Source organism: Prionailurus viverrinus, chromosome A1 (assembly GCF_022837055.1).
Source record: "Prionailurus viverrinus isolate Anna chromosome A1, UM_Priviv_1.0, whole genome shotgun sequence".
Lineage (NCBI taxonomy): Eukaryota > Metazoa > Chordata > Mammalia > Carnivora > Felidae > Prionailurus > Prionailurus viverrinus.
In genome coordinates, this window is record NC_062561.1 from 90,227,809 (window position 1) to 90,247,262 (window position 19,454).

At 59.3% G+C, this 19,454-nt stretch overlaps 1 protein-coding gene across 5 annotated transcripts in view; it reads left to right on the top strand.

Moving 5' to 3' along the window:
* FLT4 (fms related receptor tyrosine kinase 4) overlaps positions 1 to 19,454 on the top strand; it is a 44,568-nt gene that overhangs the window by 13,759 nt on the left and 11,355 nt on the right. For 4 of the 5 annotated variants that reach the window (XM_047875416.1, XM_047875425.1, XM_047875438.1 and 1 more), the window contains exons 2-26: positions 1,161 to 1,257; positions 1,873 to 2,117; positions 2,312 to 2,424; positions 2,543 to 2,705; positions 2,922 to 3,061; positions 3,389 to 3,557; positions 3,836 to 3,953; positions 6,573 to 6,727; positions 6,893 to 7,055; positions 8,485 to 8,611; positions 9,683 to 9,791; positions 10,775 to 11,137; positions 11,419 to 11,565; positions 11,668 to 11,799; positions 11,962 to 12,068; positions 12,362 to 12,497; positions 12,950 to 13,054; positions 13,412 to 13,525; positions 13,702 to 13,790; positions 13,923 to 14,070; positions 14,577 to 14,671; positions 15,224 to 15,346; positions 16,465 to 16,576; positions 18,453 to 18,552; positions 18,860 to 18,965. In XM_047875416.1, the coding sequence (XP_047731372.1) occupies positions 1,161 to 1,257; positions 1,873 to 2,117; positions 2,312 to 2,424; positions 2,543 to 2,705; positions 2,922 to 3,061; positions 3,389 to 3,557; positions 3,836 to 3,953; positions 6,573 to 6,727; positions 6,893 to 7,055; positions 8,485 to 8,611; positions 9,683 to 9,791; positions 10,775 to 11,137; positions 11,419 to 11,565; positions 11,668 to 11,799; positions 11,962 to 12,068; positions 12,362 to 12,497; positions 12,950 to 13,054; positions 13,412 to 13,525; positions 13,702 to 13,790; positions 13,923 to 14,070; positions 14,577 to 14,671; positions 15,224 to 15,346; positions 16,465 to 16,576; positions 18,453 to 18,552; positions 18,860 to 18,965 (3,476 nt within the window). The remainder of the gene's footprint in view (positions 1 to 1,160; positions 1,258 to 1,872; positions 2,118 to 2,311; positions 2,425 to 2,542; positions 2,706 to 2,921; positions 3,062 to 3,388; positions 3,558 to 3,835; positions 3,954 to 6,572; positions 6,728 to 6,892; positions 7,056 to 8,484; positions 8,612 to 9,682; positions 9,792 to 10,774; positions 11,138 to 11,418; positions 11,566 to 11,667; positions 11,800 to 11,961; positions 12,069 to 12,361; positions 12,498 to 12,949; positions 13,055 to 13,411; positions 13,526 to 13,701; positions 13,791 to 13,922; positions 14,071 to 14,576; positions 14,672 to 15,223; positions 15,347 to 16,464; positions 16,577 to 18,452; positions 18,553 to 18,859; positions 18,966 to 19,454) is intronic. The other variant, XM_047875429.1, reaches the window with a different exon arrangement.

Sequence of the window (19,454 nt, forward strand, 5' to 3'; positions counted from 1 at the left end):
TGTGGGTCAGTAGTGAGCTGTGCCCCTCAGAAGGACAGGGACATGGGACACGGTGGGTTGCGGGGGGGGACAGGACACAGCCCTGGGCCTCCAGCCACGCAGTCCTCTCTTCCTGTTGTCTCACGATGGTCCTGGCAGGATGCATCTGCCAGAGTTCCAGGTCCAGACCTCCCCCAAGGCCTGTTCCCACCCCTACCGGGATCTCACACACACACTCACACACGCCCATGGGCATGCACACATGGACATGTCAGACACATACATACACATCCACACACAAAGCCACACATACCACTTACACACCAGCCTCACAAACACGCAGATCCACGCCCCAGATACACACACACACACACACACACACAGACCCACACCTATGGGCATGTGCACACATAGGCACATGCTGTCCTGCTGAAAGGAGAATGGGGGCAAGAAGCTGCATGAGCAGCAGGGCAGCAGGAGGGTTTTCAAAGCAGAGTTATTTGTGTGTTTGGGGTCAAGCCCTGTGGGAAGGATGGAGGAACGAGGCAAGGGGTGTCGGGGGATACTGGGGCAGCCAGAGGGGGCTGCGAGGGTGGACAGAAGCAGATAGAGCCAAGGACATAGGAGGCGAACTCCATGGGACCTGGGAGAGGGTGAGGTCATGGGCAGAGTTTGCAGCAGGGGCAGTGGAGGCCCTTGGTTCTGGGCATTTGGGAAGGGTCTACACTGTGCATGTAAGGACCCCCTTACAAGCAGTGGCTGTGTGTCTGGGGTTTAGGAGGGAAAGCCCTTCATATAGTCATGTGGGGGTCACCATGCCAAGGTGACACACTCCAGGCCTCCCCCAATTTAGAGTAAGGCCTGTGGTCTCTCCCATCAACTTCATGTCGTCAGCCCAGCTTATGTGAGCTTATGGGGCCAGAGACTGGGATTCAGTCAGGTCACAGCTCACTGGGGGCTGGGCCCAGTCTGTTGCCAGGGACAAGGGCAAGGGGCAGCCTGAGGTAGAGATCCCTGGTTGTCTTGGGGCCTGGAAGGTGCTGCCCGGGGCCAAGAGCTGAGGCAGCCCTGCCATAGAGAGGGGTATGCTCTTGTGGGCAGGGAAGGCCCATCAGTCCCAGACTGACATCACCATGTGAACTCATGATCCAGCGCCATACTAACCCTGTCTCCCACCCCAGGTCTGGCAAGTGGCTACTCCATGACCCCCCCAACCCTAAACATCACGGAGGAGACATACATCATTGACTCCAGTGACAGCCTATCCATCTCCTGCAGGTACTCATACCTCAGCCAAGGGATCAGGGGCCCGGTCCCTCCTACAGAAGGCCAAGGCAGGAGATGGTAGAGGAGAACCTGGAAGGCAGTCCCTCCCAAGGGCAAAGGGACCTAAAGGCTTCGTGGGGCTCCCTGGTTGTCTGGGTGTGGGTTCCTGGAGGCATAGACCATCCCCTGCCCTGCAGACATGCTACACCTGCTCCCACCACAGATTGATTACCCTGCACCCACCCTTGGGTCACTCCTCACTGACCCCAGGCCACTCCATGCCCCAAGTTACCCTGCATGGACCCCAGGTTCCCTACACCCACCCCCAGCCACCCTCCATTGGCTCCAGGCCCACCCACACAGACCTCAGACCTCCTATCCTCCCTGCAGCCCTAGGAATGACTTGCAGGCTTCTTTGCAAGCCAGCCTGCAATATGTAGGCCCAGGAGCCATGCAAAGGCCCCCAAGGGCCTTGAGGAGCACCCTGCCCCGGGCTGGGTCCATGGGCTGTTCCAACATCAGGGTGAGACAAGCTATAGGCAAGGCTTGACTTCTGGGAAGGCTCCGCAGGGATTGTGCCCTAGAGTTGCAGCAGGAACCCCCTTGTCCTCTCGTGTCCTCTGTCAGGGGGCAGCACCCCCTCGAGTGGGCCTGGCCAGGGGCTCACGAGACACCAGCCACGGGGGAGAAGGACGGTGAGGACACAGGGGTTGTTCGAGACTGCGAGGGCACGGACACCAGGCCCTACTGCAAGGTGCTGCTGCTGCCCGAGGCCCACGCCAACAACACGGGCAGCTACCGTTGCTACTACAAGTACATCAAAGCCCGCATAGAGGGTACCACCGCGGCCAGCACCTACGTGTTCGTGAGAGGTGAGGGCACCCAGAGCAGCTGGCCCCGCGGCTGCCCAGGAGGCACGGGCAGGGTGCTGGATCCTGGAGAGGCATCCAGCAGCTGCACCCCAGCCCCAACCTGCGCACCCTTTGGGCGCCACCCAGGGCCTCTTGCCTGGGTAGAAAACCCCTAAGCCCTGCCTCCCCGCCCACAACCTGCCCCCTCTCCTCAGACTTGGAGCAGCCGTTCATCAACAAGCCAGACACGCTTCTAGTCAACAGGAAGGATTCCATGTGGGTGCCCTGCCTGGTGTCCATCCCTGGCCTCAACGTCACGCTGCGATCGGTACAGCCCCCATCCCCAACCCCACCCCAGGATCTGGCCCTCCTGTCTCTGTCACTGGAAAAAGAGTTCCCCGGTCTGGCCAGGAGGAAGTGAGCTGACAGCCACCATGTCTCTGCAGCAAAACTCAGCACTGCGGCCTGATGGGCAGGAGGTGGTGTGGGACGACCGCCGGGGTATGCGGGTGCCCACACCACTGCTGCGCGACGCCCTGTACCTGCAGTGTGAGACCACCTGGGGTGGCCAGGCCTTCCTGTCCAACCCGTTCCTCGTGCACATCACAGGTAGGGGCTGCCCTGCGCTGCAGGCCCTCCTCCTGCCCCACCTGGGAACCCCTGCCCATGTCCTGGGGGGACTGCAGGAAGAGGATGGGGGATCCCCCAATTCCTGCTAATGGGGCTATAGGTGCCACAGCTGGTCTCATCGGGCACCCTGTGCCCTACACCCTGTATGTGCCATCCTGTGAAGGGTGTGGGGGTCACTGTGCATGTCTCCACCAGGCAACGAGCTCTATGACATCCAGCTGTTCCCCAAGAAGTCGCTGGAGCTGCTGGTTGGGGAGAAGCTGGTCCTGAACTGCACTGTGTGGGCCGAGTTCAACTCGGGTGTCACCTTTGACTGGGACTATCCAGGGAAGCAGGTGAAGCCAGCAGCCCGGCCAGGGCCATACTGGAACCATCCCCCGGAGTCCCCATTCACTGCCCACACTGTCCCCAGGAGTGTCCATCACTGCCCACCCCCACCCTGGCCTGGTGCACACTGGCCTCTGAATAGAGGGTCCTGCCCCAAGAGCCCCTGTCTGATAGCAAAGTTTTCCTACCCTGTCTGATAGCAAAGTTTTAAGGAAAACTCTGGGTCTGGGTCCAAGGCTTCCAGAGTCCCTGCTAGGCTGGGGTATGTGCCTTTGGTGCTCAGTTCTGCCAGAACCCACCTGCTCTGACCCTGGGCTTCCCCTGGGCGTGGGCAGGCAGAGCGGGGTAAGTGGGTGCCAGAGCGGCGCTCCCAGCAGACTCACACAGAGCTCTCCAGCATCCTGACCATCCACAACGTCAGCCAGCATGACCTGGGCCCGTATGTGTGTGAGGCCAACAACGGCATCCAGCGATTCCGAGAGAGCACTGAGGTCATTGTGCATGGTATGGCGTGGGGCTGAGTTGGGTGTCAGTCATCAAGCCTGAGGAACAAGGGTCCATGTGCAGTGTGGGCGGAGGTCAGAGGTCAGGGTGCACCTGAGCAGTGTAGAGTCCAGCCAGAGGGAAGGGAAGATAATGAGTGGACCCCAGAGGGCAGGGCGAGCCCCAGTCTGCAGGCATCTGTCCTCTGGGGGGTGCCAGACCACGGCTGGGAGTCCCTGGGCAGGGCTGGGTCAGTGACTCCAGGCCCCAGCTTTACACTGATGCCTCCCATCTGGCAGAAAAGCCCTTCATCAGCGTCGAGTGGCTCAAGGGTCCTGTCCTGGAGGCCACCGCAGGAGATGAGTTGGTGAAGCTGCCTGTGAAGCTAGCAGCGTACCCCCCGCCGGAGTTCCAATGGTACCAGCCCTGGCCCCTGCCTCTTGCTACCCACCAGGTCCAACAAGGCGGGAAGGGCAGCATCCTCCCCATCAAGGGTCTGTGCCCTGAGACCCCTATGGGGATTCTCCTCTGAAGACACTCTAAGGAACATGCACCTAAGACAATATTTAAGCCAGAGGGAAAGTTATCTCTTGTTGCTTCTAAGCTACGAAAGCTTGCAAACACCAGCCTCCTGTTATCAGTGGGTGTGGTGGGCACAATGTAGGGCTTTATCCATCTGATTCCTGCAACTGTTCAGTGTCCCTGAGGGCCCTGCCAGCTGAAGGATGTCACAGAGCTTGGGCCTGCCCTACAGCAGTGGCTTTGGGTTTCTTAGGCCTCCCTCTGAACAGGTTACCACCGCCAGGACCCTCCTATCCATGAGTTCAGAGATGCCACACAGTTTCCACAGACTGTTGTAGGGCCAGGCTCTGGGCTGGGCCTGAGCTGTGTGGCAGAAAGCAAGAGTTTCCAGGAGGCCCACAGACTCCAGAGCCCCAGCTCTGGTCTGTGACCCGAGAAGGCCTCCCCTTCAGGATGTATTAAGGGTCAGTGAGGGGGAGGGTCCCTCAGTGGTGGCTCCGCCCTTGCTATGTGCTCCCAGAGAGCTCCCTAGGAGCTCAGGTTGTCACAGCATCCCCCACACACACACACCCTTGGGTCATCTGAGCAATCAGTGCAGTCCAACCCTGGGATGTCACACTCTAGCCTGACCCCCATTGTACACATGGAAACAGAGGTGGGGAAGGGGAAGGGCATTCCTACCTGAGCACTAAGCCTCCTGGGAGAACTCTGCTTCATCCTTTCCCAGCTGGCCAGAGAAACCCTGCCCTTCCCAGACCAGGGCACCTCCCTCCAGGCAGGATCACCTTTTCTGAAAGCCTGGAGCTGGGCAAGCAGGGGCCCCAGACATTCTCAGCTGGGATGTCACTGTGCTGGCTGTCCCAGGCTGGAAGCAGGCTTCTCCTGGGAGGGCCTCAGGATTCTGTGGGCCTGGGCCTTATATAACCCTACCTCTAAGGCCATAGGCTTTGTGGTCCATTAGCAGTACCTGGTAGAGGACCAGCATTTTGGGGACAGGGTCTTAAAAGGCACTGATGCAGCCTGGAGCCTCCCTTACATATCAGCCTCCTGGAGATACCTGGGGCTCTGTCCCCTGCTCTCCAAGGCCAACAAGACTGACCCATCCAGGGTCTGGCCCAGACCTGGGGCTCAGGCAGCTGGCTGCCTCTCATCATTCCCACTACATCTAGTTTTTCTCCTCTCACCTGGCCAACACCTGCCTCTAAGAAGTGCTCAGCTGGGCCCATTGTCCATTGAGGCACCTGCCCCCAGGCACAGTAGCCACCACAGCCCCACAAGGGTCTACTCTTCTAGGCTGTCATGTGATGGCTATGAGTAAGTGAATGGATAGAGATCTAGTGGACAGACAGGCTGGCCCTCAGCTCCTGAAGCACCCTTTGTGTCCAGCACAGTGCTGACACCACAGGCTGTAACTCAGTTCAACCTCATGACCCCTGCAAAAAAGTGCATTTTGTTTCCCCGGTTTTCAGATGATGACACTGGGGGCTTGGGGCCATGAAGGGGGTTGCCGAAGATCACAGACGCAGCAGGAGGCAGACTCAGAATTTTGCACCAGAGCCTGGCAGGCCACATGGCCTCAGGTCTGCCCTGCCCTGTCCTGCTATGTGACCCTGGATGACTCATGCTCCTCCCCTACGTCCCCCCTCACTGTTGGTCTCTGACCAAGGGTGTGCCTCTCCCGCACCACTCTGGCTGAATACCAGGGGAAGGCACCTGCGTGAGGGAGGACCATTTCCAGGTAGAGTCTGGGTTGCAGAGGCAGCTGCCAGCAGCACTCCCAGGTCAGGCCTGGGGAGGAACCACATCTATTTGCATATACACTGAACACCGATGTGTATTTCTCTAAGTGTAGGGACATAGCAGTAAAGGGGACAGTGTGAGGAGAAGCAGGCAGGGAGAAGCAGGGCAGAGGGCAGGAGCTGGTTCATAGGACAGTAGGCAAAGTTTTGTCTAATGAGTAAGTATTTGAATGTAGGAGAGAGGGAGCCATACAGGTGTCTAGGGGACCAAGCATCCAAGCAAGGAGAAGGACAGCAAATACAAAGGCCCCAGGTGGGAGTGTGGGGGCAGCAAGAAGACCCAGCATCTGAAAAGCTCCAGGAAGGGCAGAGCTGGGGTCAGAGAGTGAGGCAGAGCCCCCATGCGGTAAGGGTCTGGTCTGTGCTACTGGAGGACTGCACTTCCGGTCCTTCCCAGTACATACCATTGAAGTCTGTGAGAGACAGTGCGGCCTGGAGACCATCCCCATAGCCTCCAGGTCACCTGCTCTCCATGCAGAGTCAGCAGCTGCCCCAGCCTGAAGCCCTGCCGCCCTTCCCAGCAGCCTCCTGGTCTGGTCCAGGAGGGGTCTCTCACTCCAGCCTGGCCCATCAGGACTCTGGCACCAGCCTCTTCCTGCCTCCCCTGACAGTCTACTGCAGTTATCCTGTAGGGGCCTGGCTGTGGCAGGGAAGGGATGCTAGGACAGGGCAGGTATTGGTCCACGTGAGCCCCTGAACTCCCTTCTCGGGCCAGGTACAAGGACAGAAAGTCAGTGTCCGGGCGCCATAGTCCGCATGCCCTGGTGCTCAAGGAGGTGACGGAGGCCAGTGCCGGCATCTACACCCTCGCCCTGTGGAACTCTGCGGCCGGCCTGCGGCGCAACATCAGCCTGGAGCTGGTGGTGAACGGTACAGGGGCGGGACGGGAGAAGGGACGGTGCAGGGTGGGCTTCCTAGAACAAGACAGGGGACTCTGCTGTCCCTGGGTGGACTCTACAGGAAGGGGCACATCTTGAGTAGAGAATGGTGGGCACGGCAGGGGCCTGCTGACCAGCTGTCTGCTTGTGTCCCCAGTGCCCCCCCACATCCACGAGAAGGAGGCCTCCTCCCCCAGCACCTACTCCCGCCACAGCCGCCAGGCCCTCACCTGCACTGCCTATGGGGTGCCCCCTCCTCTCAGCGTCCAGTGGCACTGGAGGCCATGGACCCCCTGCAAGACCTTCACCCAGCGCAGCCTGTGAGTGTGGCTCCAGCCTGTCCTTCCCTGCTTCCCAGCCCCATCCTCAACCTGGGCTGGGTCCCCCACTCACGGCCTGCACTCCTCCCCAGAGTCCTGCTCTAAACTCGAACCCTACCGCCATTCCCTGACCTTACCTCACCTGAGCAAGGCTCAGAGCCTCCCTAGTATCCATCAGGCTGGGCTGCACATGGGATGGTGCAGCTGCCACCCACCGCCTTGAAATGAAAGCCCCCAAGACACATAACTGCATCATCATCCCTTTGCAGGACAAAGGGAACTGGGCACCAAGTGGGCAGACGTGAGCTAGTTTTATGAGACTTGTATTGAGCACTGGGGCACACCAATCATGCCCAGTTAACTTTTTCTGAGCAGTGTTCACGATGACCCCTTATAGAGGAAGAAACTGAGGATCAGAGAAGGGCCCTGACTTTCCCAAGGTCACGGCTGTAAGCAGCAGAGCCTGCCCGCCCGACTGAGGAGCCATGCGCCCCTACACGGGAGCTGGGTACCAGGAGGACAGACAGACCAAGGAGTTTGCTGAGAGCAGGGACAAATTGGACAAGCAGGGGATGGGAGAAGAGGGTGCCAAGGTAGCCAGCGGTCTGGAAGGCACTAGGGAGCAGTGAAGGGCACGGAGTGGGGGGGCTCACAGGTCACATTTGCCATTGAGCAAGAGATCCTTGTGGGCAGGGTGGAAGGGCACAGGCTGGGGAAGGATGGAGGCTGGGAACCCAAGGAAGTGACAGAGAAGCTGCACCAGGAAAGGGGCTATAGCAACAGGACCATCAATGGTGGAGGCTCGGTAGGGGTGGCCTGCTTTATCCAAGGCTCATAAGAGATTCTTCTAGACCACGAGGCCCTTCCAAATTTGCTTCCCTCTGATGCTTCTACCTTTTTGCTCTAGGCCAACTGACAGAACCCTAGGGTCCCACTCAGCTCTGCTGGGGGTAGACAAGAGCCTCCCTTGGGACCCCAGACCCATATCCCAACAAGGGACTAAAGGTGCTGGGGTCACACTCAGCCCAGGAAGGGGCCACAGCTCTGGAAGGAGGAGGGGGCTTCTTAGAACAAAAGTGTTGACTCTGCTGCCCCTGGGAGATGTAGGAATGGGATGCAGGAAGGGACACATCTTGAGTAGGGGGTGGTGGGCACAGCAGGATAGAGGGGGCCATGAGGCCACAGGTATGTGCTGCTCCGCAGGCAGCAGGCCTCGGCCTTTGGGGAAGGCTGTGTCTGGCAGCCTTCACAGGATAGGTTGTTACGGGACCATAAGCATAAAGAGTAGAAGATAGTGTTCCAGAAACAAAGCCCCAATCCCCACACGTGTGAGCAGATGACCCTGAGTATGACAAAGTCTCGACCCCCACCCTCTGTGGGGCCTTCCCTGCCCATATCCTGACCTGACCTGGCCCCCTCTTGCTCCCAGCAGCCGGCGGCAGCAGAGAGACCACATGCCACAGTGCCGTGACTGGAGAGAGGTGACCACACAGGATGCGGTGAACCCCATTGAAAGTCTGGACACCTGGACCGAATTTGTAGAGGGGAAGAATAAGGTATGCGTCAGCCATGCCACTGATAGGGGAGGAGAAGGCAGGCAGAGAGGAGCCCTCTCCTGGCCTCCTCCATTTCCCCTAAGCCTGCCGAGCTCTGACAGTTGGTGGTCTTTCTGCAGTGTCTCTGGGCTTCAGCTCCCCTTCCTGCACGTGGATGGGGGGGGGGGGGGGACCTCCAGCTGCTTCCTAGACAGAGAAGCTTAGATTCAAGGCAGCCCTTCCAGGCCCTGGGCCCCAGCCACCCACAGGCTCCAGGGCTAGGAGGGTTAGGCCTGGAGTCAGCTAGGTCTCCACCGAAGGCAACTGAGCCTCTGGCCCAGCCTGGGGGCAATGCCTAGAAGAGGCCAGGCGGGGGAAGGGACTGAACAAAGGCACCCACTTCCTACGGTCACTTCCTGTTTTCCTACACACCTCCAGAGCCTCTTCCTGTTCCAGGCCTGGCCAGGAAGTGCCCAGCTTGGAATGGGGGGTGGTGGTGTTTGGATGGTAGGCAGGGCCTATGGCCCTCTCCTCCCCCAGCCTCCAAGCTTCCTATTCCCCAGGCCAGAGTCCTTCAGGCCAGTCCTATTCCAGACCTGGGACCCATTCCCTCCCCTTGCCACCATCCAGGGCCCAGAGAGAGGTGCTGTGAGCAGCCCTGGGGTGAATGTGACACATCGCAAGGGTCCCACACAGTGACCAGCTGCTGGCCTTGCTCCACACCATGAATCCTAGCCCTGGCTTGGACCGCCCCAGTGCTAGACTGGGTCTGTCCCCTCCTCCTCAACATGGCCACAGCCTCAGCCTATCTACACCCAGAGGTCTCTGTACCCCTGCCTAATGCTGCCCTCTGACCTCAGCCACAGCTGATGCTGTTCATAGCTTCGTCCTTGACTTTTCCAGAGAGCCGCTTGTGCTGTGCAAAGGCTTCACCTTCTGCTCCCCACCTGGTCCTGTCTCTGAGCTTGGTCCCCTCCAGCTCCAGGCCTCAGTGATCCCCACTACTCTGCTGGGCACAGCTGCCTCCTTGCAGAAAGGGAGGAAGGTCAGGGTGGGATGAACTTGGGCAGGAAATGCTTGTATTCTGCTTAGACGGTGAGCAAGCTGGTGATCCAGGATGCCAACGTGTCTGCCATGTACAAGTGCATGGTCTTCAACAAAGTGGGCCAGGACGAGCGGCTCATCTACTTCTACGTGACCAGTGAGTGACTTGCACAGGCCTGGGTGGAGTCAGGAACCAGCGGGCACAGGAGGAAGGAGAGAAGGCCTGGAAGAGGATAAGGAGCCCAAGTTGGGCCCATTGAGTTTCTGATGATGTCAGGCACCCAGGAGAGACATCAGGGGCCCAGTGGGCCCCTGGGTCTGGGTGGGAGGGATAGATTTGGAGGTCATCAGCATATGAACTGGGGTGCCGGTCCACTGGGATGGAGTGGCACCCTTTGCCCCCAACCCTGGAGGCACCTCCCCACTGGTGCTCCTCCCACCCCCTTCCCACACCGCAGCTGGCTCACATGTACATGTTTCCTGGGGGGAAAAGGTCTGTAGTTTCCTCAGATTTTCAGATGTTTTAGTGCCCCAGTTATGCTCAGAAGCCTATTAAAGGACAGTCACTGTGCCCAGGCATGTAGATAAGGGCACCTCGAAGAGAGATGGGGCCAGAGAGGACACCCTGTGGGAGGGAGGGGGGAGAGGAGCCCACAGGAGCCTGACAAGGAGTGTGACCAAGGGACAAAAGGAAATCAGGAGCGAGGCATCGCCACAAGCTAATGAAACAATGAGATTGTTTCAAGGAGGGGATAGTGGTGGAGTGTGATCAGCAGCGAGGGAGGATGGGACAGGATGGCACCAAGTGTGCAGACAAGGACCCCACTGATGGTCCGGGCTCCCAGGAGCAGTAGGGACAGCAGTGGGGCTGGGGTTTATGCAATAGAGAGCTAGAAGGATGACAGGCAGGAAATGGTGGGGCTGACTTCAGGGAGCCAGTCCCACTGGTCAGTGTTGGGGAGAAGGGGCATGAAGGGGGCTCTCCCTGGTGGTGCACCCGGCCCAAATGCACGTGATGCACCATCTTGGTCGAGAGCTGAGTCCAAAGAGAGCTGGGAAAGGGAGAGCGAGCACCGGGACAGGCAGGTAGGTATGCCAACTCTGGGTGCAGTGTCACAGAGGTTCCTCCTCCCTCCCCAGACATCCCTGACGGCTTCAGCATAGTATCCGAGCCATCGGAAGAACCCCTAGAGGGCCAAGACGTGCGCCTGAGCTGCCGGGCGGACAACTACACCTACGAGCATCTGCGTTGGTACCGCCTCAACCTGTCCACGCTGCACGATGCGCACGGGAACCCACTGCTGCTCGACTGCAAGAACGTGCACCTCTTCGCTACGCCGCTGGCAGCCAGCCTGGAGGAGGCGGAGCCAGGGGCGCGCCATGCCACACTCAGCCTGACCATCCCCCGCGTGGCTCCAGAGCACGAAGGCGACTACGTATGCGAGGTGCAGGACCGTCGCAGCCACGACAAGCACTGCCACAAGAAGTACCTGTCAGTGCAGGGTGAGGCGGGCAGGGCTGCAGGAGGGGGCTGGCGGTGTTTCCCCAAGAGCCTTTCTCCCCTCCCAGAACGCGCCTGAGCCGCCACTGAGGTTCCTCCTCCCCACCCCACCCCCCTGCTGTGGAGGTCCACAGCCCTCCCACTCTGCGCTCATACCCGATCCTTCCTTGAGCTTCGCACAATCCGTCCCCACTCTCTGCTCCCAGCCCTGCAAGACCCTTTCCCGGAATGCCCTGAGGCTTTCTGCAGCGCCACTTAGCTCGCTCTCGACCCCCACCCTCAGCCCTGGAAGCCCCGCGGCTCACACAGAACTTGACCGATCTCCTGGTGAATGTGAGCGACTCTCTGGAGATGCGGTGCCCCGTGGCAGGGGCGCACGTGCCCAGCATCTTGTGGTACAAAGACGAGAGGCTACTGGAGGAAGAGTCCGGTAAGCGGTGGATCCAGGCGAAGGGCGGGGTGCAGAGAGAGGCTATCCAGGTCAAGGGCCCAGACACAAAATGAACTCGAACCTCCACCCCACCCCATACAGGAATCTACCTGGCAGACTCCAACCAGAAACTGAGCATACAGCGCGTGCGTGAGGAAGACGCGGGACGCTATCTGTGCAGCGTGTGCAACGCCAAGGGCTGCGTCAATTCCTCCGCCAGCGTGGCCGTGGAAGGTCCAACCTCCCCATTGCACCCTCCCGCCCACCTGCCACCCGCACTTGACGCCTTCTCATAGTCACCTCCCTCAAGTTGTGCCCGCCAGTCAGGGCGCTTCTCGCAGGGTGCATCCCCCTCCCAAAACACACACACAGAGTAGCCCCTTTCTGCCCACTCAGGCTCCGAAGATAAAGGCAGCATGGAGATCGTGATCCTTGTCGGCACCGGGGTCATCGCTGTCTTCTTCTGGGTCCTCCTCCTCCTCATCTTCTGTAACATGAGGAGGGTGAGCGTTTCTCCCCCAACTGAGCCTCTCCACCACTCCTTGTGGGGTCTCTCTACACCATGCACCGCGTGTAAGATAAGAAATAAAATCCTCATCCGTCCTGGCTCACCCGGAAGCCTCACCTCCTAGGAAGCCTCTCAGACCCCTCCATGCTGGGCTCTTACACCACCAGAGGTTGTCAGTCTCCCCTCCTTGCCTGAGAGTCCCAAAGGAGATCCCATCTGTCCTGGGGAAAGTTTTACCCAAGACCGTGGTGTGGCCAAATCAGTGAGTCGTCCCCACCTCCACCCCAGCCAGCCCATGCAGACATCAAGACAGGCTACCTGTCCATCATCATGGACCCTGGGGAGGTGCCTCTGGAGGAGCAGTGTGAATACCTGTCCTATGATGCCAGCCAATGGGAGTTCCCCCGGGAGCGGCTGCACCTCGGTGAGGCGATCGCCCAGCCTGCCCCACCCACACTATCCTGCCTGCACAGATGGGCTTCAGCCTCTGAAGTGCTGAAATCCCTCCATTCTCAGGCCAGAAAGTCATGCCTGGCCCCCACCTGGCCCAACCTGCCCATCTGGGCGTGCATCCCAAGAACTTTGGCCAGGGCTCTCAGTTCTCAGGCCCCCCGGGGTCACTTCCTGCAGCTCTGAGCTGGGTGGGCCCATCGCACCTGCTGGGAGAGGATGCAGGGCCTTCCTGTCAGCTTCTCCTCTCCCTCTCTTCCCACTCCTGGTCTCAGTGCTCTTCCTGTTTGGCAGAGAGGCGCCCTCTCCTCCCCCTCCTGGGCCTTCCTTCCTTCCTGGCCCCTCACAAGGGTTGCCCCTGCTGCCCATCCCTCTTCACCCTCGCCCTCATACAGCTCACCTGGAGCCGGCTCCCTGCCCCCACAGGGAGAGTTCTCGGCCATGGGGCCTTCGGGAAGGTGGTGGAAGCCTCAGCTTTTGGAATCAACAAGGGCAGCAGCTGTGACACTGTGGCAGTGAAAATGCTGAAAGGTGTGGAGTCTGCGGGTCAGGAGGTGGTGGGAACGGTGAGGGGCAGCAGCTCTGGGTGGGCTGGCAGAGCTGTGGTGCAGAAGGGGAAACTGAGGTTCAGAGCCAGAGCCTGACCCAGGGTTCTTCATGGAGGCCTGAGGCTTGGATCCGAGTCATGCTTCCCAATCTCACCCGAAACTCCAGCCTCAAAGAGGCGAGCAGGACGAGCTGGGGACTCTACGCCCTCACGCGCGAGAGCTCTAGCTGCACTTTAGCTAAGCCGGTGGTGGGGAAGAGGGACGCGCACGGACTAGGGGCCGGGGCCGGGGAGGGAGGCGGCAGGCCGGACACCCCACGAAGCCCCCATATCCCCTCCAGAGGGCGCCACAGCTAGCGAGCACCGAGCCTTGATGTCGGAGCTCAAGATCCTAATCCACATTGGCAACCACCTCAACGTGGTCAACCTCCTGGGGGCGTGCACCAAGCCCAATGGTGAGGAGCTCGTGCCCCACCCCTCCCCTTCCCCTGAGAGGAGGGGCCTGCTGGGCTTGGTATGGGCGGGGCCGGTCCGGGGCGGGACAGGAGGACTGAGGAGTGAGGCATTGCTGTGGTGCCCGCCCTCCACCTTGCCGTCGGTCCCCGAGCGCCGCGCTCTCGCCCTGCTCTAGGCCCCCTCATGGTTATCGTGGAGTTCTGCAAGTACGGCAATCTCTCCAACTTCTTGCGTGCCAAGCGGGAGGCCTTCAATCCCTATGCTGTAAGTGGGCGCCCTACCAGTGGCCCGAGCTCTGCCGGGGACCCGAAGGATGCCAAGGTGGGCTAGAGGGTGGGGGAGCGCCACTGCCGCGGGTGGCGGAGCCCCCCCGAGACCCATTTTGTTCATACCTAGGAGAAGTCCCCTGAGCAGCGAAGGCGCTTCCGCGCCATGGTGGAAGGCGCCAAGGCTGACCAGAGGCCAGGAAGCAGCGACAGGGCCCTCCTCTCCAGGCTCCTGATGGGCAAGGGCGGGGCAGGACGGGCCCCTCCGGTCCAAGAACGTAAGAGCCTGGCTTTCCCTTGCCCAGAGAAGTCTGACTGGCATGATGATACCCATGATCAGGGGACTGTGAGATAAGCTGGCCTCACTTGGGCCCTCCTGAAGGGGCTTACATGGGAGAGTGTGTAATGGGCTTTTCCTTTGGAAGGGAAGACACCACAGGGGCAGTTTCCAGAGACTTGACATTTGATTCGTTCATCATTGGGTGTACAGACATTTGCCTTCCAGACAAGGGTGGGAACAAACAGGAAGAAGTAGCAGGTGCAAAGGCCTGTGATGCAACAACATTCACCGCTCTGGGAGTAGATAGTGGGTGTCACAGAGAGAGTGGATGCTGAGGGGCAGGAGAAGGGGCCCACACGCCAGTGAGCTAGTGCCAGGGGCTTCAGGGGCCCAACCAGGAGGGATACAGCCAGGGTTGGTGAACAAATGCTCCCTTTGGGGAGGGGTGGAAGATAGGAGTTGTGGAAGGGGCCCCTCATGAGCCCACCTCACTCCATTGTGCAGCCCGGGACCTGTGGCTGAGCCCGCTGACCATGGAAGACCTTGTCTGCTACAGCTTCCAGGTGGCCCGAGGGATGGAGTTCCTCGCTTCACGCAAGGTGACTGTCCCAGCAGGCCCCTCAGAAGGGAGAAAGGTGCAGACCTACCAGCACACCAAGACACACACTTGTCAGGGGATGTTTCTCCCACTTTGCAGAGGAGGAAACTGACACCAGAGTGTGAGAGTGATTTCCCAAGATCTCTAGCTATCAGCAGCGGAACTGGATGTGAATCTGTCCCACTCCACAGCCTCTTCTGCTGCCCCCAAAGTTCCATGAGCCCCTGGAGAGTCTCAGGGGAGCAAGAAATCTATCCCCAAGGGGTACCTGAATGGTTCAGCTGGTTAAGCATCTGACTTCAGCTCAGGTCATGATCTCATGGTTTGTGGGTTCGAGCCCCACATCAGGCTCTGCACTGGCAAGGAGGCTGCTTGGGATTCTTGCTCTCTCCTCTCTCTCTGCCCCGTCCCTGTCTCTCTCTCCCTTCTCTCTCTCTCAAGATAAATAAATAAAATTTGAAAGATTAAAAAAAAAGAAAGAGCAGGACTCGGGCATGGGTGGGCCCCAGGGACCTGTGCTGACCACCCCCCTCACACCTCCTCGTGCCCCTAGTGTATTCACAGAGACCTGGCTGCTCGGAACATCTTGCTGTCAGAAAGTGATGTGGTGAAGATCTGTGACTTCGGCCTGGCCCGCGACATCTACAAAGACCCTGACTACGTGCGCAAGGGCAGTGTGAGTGCAGGCCACAGAGGGAGGGCAGGCAATGGGGGCATGGAGCTCCTATCCAGGAGCCAGGTGGGGGACTCACAGCCATCTACATGGCAGGCCTGAGAGCCTATAGGGACCTTAGAGGCCCCACCAGGGCACATGGGGCAGGGGAATAGAAACAGGAGCTGAAGAGCAGGGACCGTGGTGTTCCAACTAGAGCTTGTGTTTGGCCCCATGTCCTTGTCCAGTAGGTGGACACTGACTGACTCCACATGCTTGCCCTGCAGAGGTGGACCCTGAATGGTGCAGGGTGGTCACAGAAAAGTTTGTGTGTGCTGGGTGCAGTGTGTGTCTCATTGGTGGCACTCAGAGGCAGCCAGGCAGGCACTAATTTAGGGGTTTGTCCCCCGGAGGAGAAAGGAAGATGCTTGGAGAGGGAACAGTGGGCGAGATGGGTCTAGGCTGTGATGGGCCACCCTGATAGCATAGCCACCATGCAGAAAGCTTTTGCCCTTCATTCTCACTCACGGGTGAGTAGAGGGGGCTGGAGGGGAGAGTCCAGTGTGCCTTCCAGAAGCCCCCTCTGCAGGCCATGAGGAAAGGGGAGCAGAGGTGCTGAGGTGAAGGCAGAGGTCAGTCAGAAGGAGCTGTGGCCCTCAGAGCTCCCAGGTAGAGGCCACAAGAGGTTAGAGAGACAGATGATGGGGAAGGCACATCAGGAGCTACAAGAGGAGTGGTCAGGGGTGATGCCAGGCATCCAGTGGCTACCCAGTGAGCAGATGAGGAGATGAGGTGGGGATGGTGAGGGGGTGCAGGGTCCCGGTTCCGCTAGAGGCTGCGTCTGGGGTCCAGAGGAGGAGGGGTTCCAAGTGCCCCCCTAAGAGTGCTCAGGGGCAGGAAGGGGCCCAGACAGACCTGGGAGAACAGCAGCAGGGCAGAAGACTTCAAGGAAGACACTAGGCACCTATAGGGTGTGAGAGTCTTCTGAACACAGAAGGGGTGGGAAGGGCCAAAGGCCTTCCTTGGGGTGTGGCTCCAGAGTTCTGGGGAGACTGGGGGTGAGAGAGGGGCTGCCCAAGTGTTTGGCTTTCTCCCTCTCTTCCCTCCCTCCATGGGGACAAGCTTCCTCCTGCCTCCCCCAGGCCCGGCTGCCTCTGAAGTGGATGGCCCCTGAGAGCATCTTTGACAAAGTGTACACCACGCAGAGTGACGTGTGGTCCTTTGGGGTGCTGCTCTGGGAGATCTTCTCCCTGGGTAAGTGCACGGCAGGGTGTGGGGGAGGGGAGAGGCAGGATGGTAGGCTCCAGGTCACACCACCCTAGCCCTTGTGAAGCAGGGGGCTGGGCGGCTCAGACGTGTGCACCTGGAGCAAGCAGTCACTCTATGGCGAGTGGCTTAAGAGCCCTCCACCTCTCCCCTCTGCCTCCAGCGTGGGCCACCCTGGCACCAGCTCTCGCGGGTGGAGGGTGGTGTGCTCTGGTCTGTGCGAGCACAGAGCCTGTGTTTACTAGGCAGTCCCTGGGGTTACCGCAGGTCCCAGAGGAGAGGCCTCACAGGTCCCCCCAGATCGTCCCCTCCCTGGATGAGCCCCTTCCTCACCTGTCACTGGGGATGCCACTCCTGCCTTCAAGGGCTGGGGTGTGTCCTGGAGGAGACTGGGTGCTGACTCAAGGATTGTACCTACTTAGGAGAGTTCCACGTGGGTCCCTGGGTGGGCCCCCTGGGACCAAGATGAACCCCCCCCCACACACACACACACTAGGGTGGAGCTGGGCAGTGAACAAATGGAGAAGTAAAAGAACTAAAGAGCAACTACCATGAATACTATTACTAAAAATCCAAGGCCCTGGAGAGCACAGGAGGACAGACAGGGGCTGTGTGTGAGCTGGAGAGGAGGGCCTGGCTGATGGGGCTGGGGGAGGGCAGGCAGGCCTGGGAAGACAGCAGTCCAGGACTAGGGGACAACCAGGCCCATCATCCCAGAGTGTCGGAGGTGGGCAGGGGATGAGGAAGGGGCGTCAGGAAATGCAGCAAGAGGTAGGAGAGGTGGTCCATGCCCTGCACGAGCTGACCAGGGTGAGGACCTGGAATTTAAGTCTCATGGAAGCTTTGAGCTCATCAAAGCTCATCAAAGCTCATCAAAGCTCATCAGAGCTTTGAGCGAGGGAAAGAGCAGTCTGGGTTTTGTCTTAAAAGAATCACTCCTGGGGTGCCTGCATGTCTCAGTCAGTAAAGCATCTGACTTTGGCTCAGATCATGATCTCACGATCCTTGAGTTCAAGCCTCTGCTACCAGCTCAGAGCCTGCTTCAGATCTTCTGTTGTTCTCTCTCTGCCCCTCCCCCGCTCACATGCAGGCACACATGCGCGTGCATGCTCTCTCTCTCTCTCTCTCTCTCTCTCTCTCCCTCAAATATAAATGAAAAAAAAGTTTAAAGGATTGCCCTACTGGGGCTCCTGGGTGGCTCAGTGGGTTGAGCGTCCAACTTCAGCTAAGGTCATGATCTCACAGTTCATGAGTTCAAGCCCCATGTAGGGCTCTGTGTTGACAACTTGGAGCCTGGAGCCTGCTTTGGATTCTGTGTCTCCCTCTCCTTTGCCCCTCCCCCACTTGCACTCGGTCTCTCGCGCTCTCTCTCTCTCTCTCAAAAATAAATAAACATTAAAAAAATAAAAAAATAAAAAGGATCGCCCTGCTGTTGTGTGGCTTGCCCTCAGGGGCAGAGGGAGACCAAGAGGCTCTTTAGGGCCATCTTTTCTGTGGTCAGGAGAGGCGAGGTACTGCAGGCAAAGCCACAGGATTTAGGAAGGGATTGCATTGGATGCCTGGGGAGGGTGTCTCTGAAGAGGGGTCACTGTGCCAAACCTGGCTTAATTGGCTCAGTGTGGCTTCCTGACCCTGGGGATCCCCGCAACCGTGTTTTCATCCATCATTCTTTTTTAACCTAATGAAGAACTATAATAGGAGGACAGGAGTGCTGGCCAGCCCCCACCCCCACCCCAGGCCTGGAAGCAGCAGGATGAGCCCTCTGCCATAAAGGGCCAGGACAAAGCCAATCTGAGGGGGCTGGACTGAGCACCGGCTGCCTGCTCCCCACCCACCCCCTGCCTCACCCTGTTCCTGCCATCAGGGGCCTCCCCCTACCCTGGGGTGCAGATCAATGAGGAGTTCTGTCAGCGGCTAAAAGAGGGCACGCGGATGAGAGCCCCAGAGCTGGCCACTCCTGCCATGTGAGTTTCCCCACTGACTCTGCAGGTGTTGGGGGGTTGGTGGGGTTGGGGGTGTTGCATGCAAAAGAGCAGAACTGGGGAGGTGGCGCAGGCCTGAGGCTGGGGTAGAGGCCTGCAGATGGAGTTCATTGCTCTACCCCTGATCCACCCACTGGCCCCTGGGCAGCTCTCCCCCACCCACCCCAGGCAGAAAAGACAGGGTAGGCAGTGAGGGTGTGAGGGGCCAAGGTTAGGGGAGCTGGGAAGTCTGCTGGTGGATGGTGCGGGTGCACTCAGACCACAGGCCAGCAGCCAGCTTTACCCACAGACGCGGCATCATGCTGAGCTGCTGGTCAGGAGACCCCAAAGAGAGGCCTGCGTTCTCAGAGCTGGTGGAGATCCTGGGGGACCTGCTCCAGGGCAGGGGCCAACAGGTAAGTCTTCTCTGTCCACCCTGTCCTGCTGTAGCAACCTCTGACCCCCAACCCCAGGACCATCAGGCAGATGGTCAGAGCCCGTCTTTGGCCATGCGGAGCCCTCGACTGGCCTTCAGGGGGTATGCAAGCCCTGCCCCCTGCACCCACATTTCATTTCTGTCTCCCTCCCACAATGTGCCTGGGGGTGCAGAAAGCAAAGCCAGCTCAAGCCCACCCTAGTGCTCTGGGGTCCAGAGGCGTGAGCAAGGGCTGTGCCCACAGTACCAACTGTGCCCCAAAGGAGGGGACCCTGGGTTGAGATTGCCCGTGCTGTGTCTTCCTCCTTATAAGTGGGGCACCTGGGAAGACTGTTGGGAGAATTCGCTAGGCAGGCTCACTTAAACCTCAGAGCACCTTGCTGCACAGAACTTCACCGGTCAGGAGCCCCAGCAGTCCTGAGCGCGAGGGTGGGGGCTGAGGAGACACAGTGATGTTTGACCCTGGTGG